This window comes from Xenopus laevis, chromosome 6S (genome assembly GCF_017654675.1).
Source record: "Xenopus laevis strain J_2021 chromosome 6S, Xenopus_laevis_v10.1, whole genome shotgun sequence".
NCBI classification, from domain to species: Eukaryota; Metazoa; Chordata; class Amphibia; order Anura; family Pipidae; genus Xenopus; species Xenopus laevis.
This window is the reverse complement of record NC_054382.1, coordinates 43,963,443-43,970,740: the sequence shown is the minus strand read 5'-3', so window position 1 is coordinate 43,970,740 and position 7,298 is coordinate 43,963,443. Positions and strand designations below refer to the sequence as shown.

Sequence of the window (7,298 nt, the reverse complement as noted above, 5' to 3'; positions counted from 1 at the left end):
TCCCTTCATTCATAAGAAAAGAACTACAGTCCCCAAAACTGGACAGGGCAGGTAATCAAGCAGAATTTTGGGTGGGGTATAATTCAACATTTTATTGAATACTGCATGTGGCGTTTTCTTGAGCACCACTCTCTAACAGCCAAAAAAAAACACAAATTCGTCTGGCCTTGTCCAGCAGTGGATATCAAAACCACAATGACTTCACTGTCAAACTAGATGGTGCAGCCAATCTCCATAAGCTTTCCTGTTATGTTAGAAATGAGAAAGTAGCCATCTCCTAACCGGGGTCAGTTTGAGCCATTCTGGACAAACGATTTTCCTGGATGTACCAAGTTTGTGAGTGAAATTCTTGGCATCTTTCTGGTACACTGTTCAGAAATCATTTTATTTCAGTTGATTGCCAGCAATAAAATAAATCAACCAGCCAGCCATTAAAGACTATGGGAAAAACAATATTGTACAATACCAACAGCATGGTGTGAGGCTATTCAGACACAACTTACACTGTACATTAGCCTTATCACAAAACCTCAGACACTTTTTACCAAAACATTTTTAATGAGTACTGTATGCTTACAGTATAAAACATATTGAAATTATATATTAGTCTTGGAGTGGATGCCTTATATTTACTTTTGAACTCCATAAATAAGACCTTTATTACCTCCACGGTAACCAGCCATGCTGTTAATGGAGCACAATAGGTTTGCATATGAATGTATTCGGTTATTATAGATTTTACAGTACACTTTATCACAAATGTTTGTATTATAATGTATTTATTGTGTTCACTGTGGTTTTCCAACCTGCTACCCCCAGCTTGTGTAATATTCAGGCATCTGAAGTCTGTCCAATCACATATGCAAATTGGATATGCATGTTCTATCATTACAGATTACTAGACTCAAGTAAATTGTTGGATGCTTTTATCAGAAAAAGTGTTGCCCGTTGTACAGATCATTGTCAGTTCTGATGCAATCAGTGGACCGGCACCATTCATTCCCGTATGTGGCCGAAGAAATTGCAGTACTGATTGCATAGCATTTCTATATATCATTCATTTCTGTAAAAGCTTGTCTTTCAAAAGCCATAATGCACTGAAAAAAAAAAACAGGATTATTATTATTTACTATTTTTTCATTAGGAGCCAATGAACCTTCCTGTATGTTTTTGGAGTATGTGTGAAAACCAATGTACCCAGAGAAAAACCAATGCAGATAGTGCCTATGTCAGAATCAAACTCAGGCAGAAGTGTTTATAACGGTGCTATTGCTTACAATTAACACTGATTTGGCAAGTTAAAGTGATGATACTGTTATTACACTACAAAATTACTTTTAATTTATAATCCTTTTAAATCTTGTAAACAAACTATTATCTCATGTTTCAGGGAAAAAACTAAACAGTTAAAACTTACCAAGCTCTTTAAATCTATTTTGAATAGTTACAGCAAATGACACACAAGAAAAATCCACCTGTGTGATTTCCACCTTGCTGGTTGCAGGAAAACTTGGATTTGCTAGGCTGCGGTCCAGGTTGTCATTCAGAAAACTAACTGCACTAGCACATTTCCAAACTATAATTGCCTGATCTGTGGGTGCCCTGGAATGGTCCATGCAATTACAATTCAAGTCAGGTCAAAATTGCCAGGTCCACCTGGATTGTGGATAATTAATCTGAGGAGCCAAATAATAGGTCATACATGCCCAAATGGTTGGGCAGTATGGTTAAAACTAAACTTTATTCTAGATCATGAATCAGTTTCTAATCATTTAGGACAACTAGAAGACATAAGAATGTTTAGGGGCAACTAATCTAATAGCTCTTAAAGTAAGTGCTGTTAAAAACATTATTTATTGCAGCATAAACCTTTTCCTACCAGCATATTGGTTTTATGTTCTTGTTAAAAAAAAAAAAATAGGTTCAAGGGATTCTGTCGTGATTTTTATATTATAATTTGTGGAAAATGGTTGAATTCTCGTTTAAGACCATGGGTGGAGCACATAGGCGTCCAACTGTTGCATTTTTTTGTGTGGGGTTACTTTTTTTTGTGCTAGCTCTTTTTTACTTTATCCATATAAAACAAATGAGGGGTGCAGAGACTTTTCTTACTTTGCTATCTGGAAGACAAGTCCCAAATGCTTCTAGCAGGAGATTTTCTTCTTGTACAGCTTTTTCAAAATCTGTATAGGACAATTTGCTGTCATGGTCATAATCCTATAGAAAAACCAGAGCATAAAAGATGGATTACTGCTTTTCCAACACAGCTCGTTTCATTAACATTTATTTCCATATATAATAAGAGAAATTGGGCCCTACTTCCTATAATTTTTCCTCCATGTACCCCCATAGCAGCTTTCCCCATATACAGATAACAAATGTTTTGCACACCCAATAAGTTATGCCCTTTGTTTAAAGAGAGATAAATGTACAATTATCCCTACATGCACAAAAGGCATGGTAGCCTTCTGCCCTAAATAAATAAATGTAGGTATCTTGAGGTGAATATTCATAGTCCCTTTGTCAAAAGGTCTGTTATTTTTAAAAACCAAGTGTTTATTTATGAACAGTATCTTGAAAGTCTGTGAACCCTTTTAAATTCTCTATATTTTTATATAAAACAACATCTGATTTTCAGACAAGTCCTAAATGTACATGAAGAAAACCTAGCAAAGCAAATGAAACAAAAACTATTTTATTTGGTCATATATTTATTGAAAACAAATGATAAAATAACATTTATGCATGTGGCAAAAGTAAGTGGATCGCTATTCACTTACTTTTGTTCAGTATTTGGTGTGACCCCCTTGTGCAGCAATAACTGCAACTAAACGTTTGCAGTAACTTTTATTAAGCTTTATGGGTATTAACAACACTTTCCTGAGGTCCTCAGACACCTTCTTTGTTCGAGCCATGATACACCTCCACAAATTTGTTGTATGTGTGATCAGGCTTTGCTGAATCCCTTTTCTTTAAATAAAACAGGGTCTCTCACTCACACCTGATAATAAATGACCAAATATAATAGTTTTTGTTTCATTTGTTTAACTAGGTTTTCTTAATTGTAGGACTTGTTTAAAAATCAGATGCTGTTTTAGGTAACAACTGTAATACCAAATTATTTTTAACCAGATTGATTGGTCATCACTTGTTTTGCACTAATCACCCAAAATCTATTTTGCAGATTGCTATTAGTATTTATAGGCAAACATCACTATGGGGGACTCATTTCAGAAGAGATCCAATGGGCTTATTTTTTTTACGAATCATTTGAATTTGATTTTCCTTGTGTAGCTAAAATGTACAAAATGGCCTGACTAACTGAATTTGCTAATACTCATCATGTGTGCCAACAACTAAATTATGCAATGAGCAAGTCACACTGAAACCATTGGTCAGAGAATACTGTCATAGACTGTCTATCATGCACTGGAACATTAGATTAAACATTATGTTTACCATCTTTTTTAATGCTATTTCAACCAAGTCCTTTACACCTTCATCAGGGTCTTCTTCACTTGGCTGCTTTAGTAGGCTGTTCTTTAACATGTGGAACATCTCTTCTCTGGAGATATAGCCATCACCATTCAGGTCATAAACACCAAAACAATCTATGAAAAGGGACCAACATTTTGTAAAATGAAGGAAAGACATCATCCAACTCTTAGTTTAGCAATTCAATACAGAACAAAAGTAATTAAAGCCACAAAGTCTGATCTGTACTGGGTTTAGAAATGCATAGCATTCAGTAATCAGTAGAAGGCACATTTACTGATTTCAAATGATCTGATTGGTTAAAATGGGTTACTTGACCTGGTGTAAACTTCGTGACATTTATTGCATTACTCCAAGTGGATTCTGCTATTCAGATACCTTCAAGGGGTGGGACTAGAGCAAGCTAGATCCAGAAGGTAAATACAAGTTTGGGGTTTTAGATCTCTATTATTATTATTTTTTTTTACTTTTAAAACAGGACTGTTTTAGGCCTGTGAGTTGCAGGAGGCTCACCGAGAACTTTTTATGATCACCAAGATGTCCAAGATGCACAAACAGGCTTAGAAAGTGTGCACACACAAAGTTTTTTGTACCCACAGCCAATAAATAATAAGAGGAAACATTGGGGGTCTCCTCCAAATTTTGCACCCTGACCCAAGTGTCTCTAGTTTTACCTTTGGCTATGCTAGATATATAATGATCACAAATATTAAAAATTTAAATGCTGATATATATTTTGATCATATAGAACAATTTCAAGTCCAAGTTAATACTGTAATCAAATATCCATATATCAAACAAAAAAATTCTTACATTTGATCTTTTCTTCTAGAGTCCCATGTAAAAATACAGACAATCCTTCCACCCATTCTGTAACACTGATGAAGCTGTCATTATCTTTGTCAAATCCTCGAAATACTAAAAGATGAGGAAATTAAAAACAAGTTAAAAGGTTCAATAACTGATTCTTTTAAATTCCACTGAGATCTGACTCTCCTACCTCTGTCCATGATCATATCATCAGTCATGCCAAATGTATTGTGCAGGATGTTTCTGAAAGTGTTCCGGTCAATGCCGCGCCTTGTATTAGGATCACCAGGGCGCCCCACCAACGTATGATAGAGCCGGATGAGGCTCTCCACTTCACTCTTACTAACTGAAGATTAAAGATATACAGTGTTGAAAATACTTAAATGACATTTTAATTGAGCAGATTATGTTCATACAAAAAAAACAGTAGTCAGAGTCAACCATATTGAACAAGCTATATGTACCAACATACACATTTCTTGCTATATTTGGTTCAGTGTTTCAGTTGAGTATTTTTGTGTAGTAATTACTATATTTTAGCCATGCTGATATTTAAATGTCATCTTAATTTTCTGCTGTGGGAGACTAGCTGATAAATGTTACTTACTTACTTTGCTTTACATACTTCTAGTTGCAAGCATTTGGGTCAAAATTGTTTATTCGCAGTAAAGACCAGTGAAGGAAATTCTCAGCATCCTACTAACCTAACAGTGGAAAACCAAAACATTCTGCCATCAGTGATATTTCTGTTGTAAAAATGTGTTGATTCCACAACCTTGCATACTTCAGTTTCTCAACTGTATAATTTTTTTTTTTTTTTTTTTTTCCTTATGTGTTTTTTTTTCTGTTTTCTTATGTTTCCTATTTTGTCCTACTTATTATTTGTGTAAAATTCATAAAACTACTTAAATAAAGAGTTATAAAAAAAAAAAATGTGTTGATTCAAAAGTAATGAAATTTTTTAATGGGCATGCTGATTTCAGGAGTGGTGCTTTGCAAATCTTGCATTGTACATCTAGGGTGGTTTTGATCTATGCAATTTGGTATTGATGTGTTCGGGAGACATGGAATTTTCCAAGGTGAAGAGCACATTGTCAGTGGGCAGAAGCCATCTCTGTATGACATGCAAATTAGGGGACCGGTAGAGGGCAGAACTGTAGAACTGTAGAACATTAATGGGGCTACCACAGGCCTCTGTACTCTGGAACAGATTCATAGAGATTTGCAGCAACTGAAGTAGCAAGGAAGGCATTGGGCAAAGTGCAAAACAAATGGTAGAATGTTCTAGTGATTTCCACATTCTAAACTGCCAACCACTTGGAAAAGAACCCCTACAATTTTACTAAGTAAACTAAGTTCTTGAATTTGCCCTTAAAGAAAAAAAAAGAGTTTAACATCATAATCATCAGGTACACATGTGAGTTGTGAAACTCAGCTGGTAATGAAAGCACAACGTGTACATTACAGTGCATGCAAGATTTTCTGTTGTTTTTTTTTTAAAAATTTGATGAGGGGACTCTGGCCACCAATGGGTATTTTTAACTTTAAAAAAAAAATGTCTTATTGAACAGCAGTGTGACTGGCCTCAGCGGATTTAGTCTCATACTCACAATGCTTGATGAGTCGGCTCAGGGCTTCTGCCTGCTTCTGCAGGTTTTTCCTATTCATGGAAGAAACTTGCTGGGACATCGCAATGGTTGGCGACTTCTTTCTCTCAACTGCTCTAAGTCGACCTGTGTGTAGACACAATCACCACGGCAACAAACACCACCAATCAGCAGCGCTTCCGGTTTGATCTCGGCAGCGCTACTTAAAATATGTGACGTCAAGAAAAGGTTTTTGAGAAAGGCTGCATTCAGCTCCTTAGTTATGACGAAAGACGTCCCTAAAATGGACACTGTATATTTCACTTATGTTCCTGCCATCGTTTTTTATATCTGCCTCGCACGGCGTTAAGATGTGATTGCGATAGTCGGAAGATACTATTCTGCAAGCGCAGGGGGGAGTGAGGATTACGTGGGTTAGATAAAGTGAGAGGTGAAAGTTGGTGCGTGTTGAGCTATATGGGGTGTAGTTTAGTTGTGGCTAATGGCTCTGTTTTAAATTTCCTCCTGCTGTGCCTGGCGTAAAACCACCAGACTTTTGTTTGTTTCAATGTTCCAGTTGGGGTTCCCCTGTCAGTGGAGCGCAGCGTGGTGTTAAATTCTTTATCATGTTGCGTTTGGTGACAGCAGCCGATTTTCTATTGGGGAGAGGGGCAAAGCCATCAAGAAAAAGTTTAGGGTGTTAAGGTGCTGCCAGATGAGCAGCTGAGAGATGAAATGAGAATTGAATGAATATTAGGGATGCACCGAATCCAGGATTCGGCCTTTTTCAGCTGAATTTGGCGGAATCCTGCTGCCCAACCGAATCCGAATTTGCTTATGCAAATAAGGGGCGGGGAGGGTAATCACATGACTTTTTGTAACAAAACAAGGAAGTAAAAAATGTTTTCCCCTTCCCACCTAGGGTTGCCACCCGGCCGGTATTTTACCGGCCTAGCCTGTAAAATACCTGCCAAGGCCGGGTCCAGTATTACAAATTTACCGGCAATGTAACTGCCGGTAAATTTGTAATACGATCAAAAGGAGCCCTCGGCCTGCCCCCAATCGCCCCCAATCCCCTGCAATTTACCTTTTCTTTTGCCTCTTCTAGCGTCCGTGGTGTGGCCCGCCCCTTTTGACGTCACATCCCGCCCCTTTGAGGCCCCGACCCCCAGCAGCCGGTAAATTTTTTTTATAAAAGGTGGCAACCCTATTTCCACCCCTAATTTGCATATGCAAATCAGGATTCGGTATTCGGTCGAATCTTTTTGCAACATTCTGTAACCAGAGTTTATGAGAACTTTGCCTCAGAGGACAGCACCCCACATGTAAGCAGGGGCAGCCAAAAACCCACTCCTGGAGACATATTGTGTAAAAAAAAAAAAACAAGAACAATGCATTAAACTCTCT

At 37.3% G+C, this 7,298-nt stretch overlaps 1 protein-coding gene across 1 annotated transcript; it reads right to left on the bottom strand.

The window, feature by feature from the left end:
* Nucleotides 1–909: 909 nt before the first annotated feature.
* Nucleotides 910–6,024, bottom strand: efcab1.S (EF-hand calcium binding domain 1 S homeolog). The gene is given in 6 exon segments (NM_001096226.1): nucleotides 910–1,097; nucleotides 2,113–2,217; nucleotides 3,460–3,611; nucleotides 4,309–4,413; nucleotides 4,496–4,651; nucleotides 5,916–6,024. Coding segments are annotated over 6 exon segments (627 nt in total). The 5' UTR covers nucleotides 5,974–6,024; the 3' UTR covers nucleotides 910–1,046.
* Nucleotides 6,025–7,298: the final 1,274 nt, after the last annotated feature.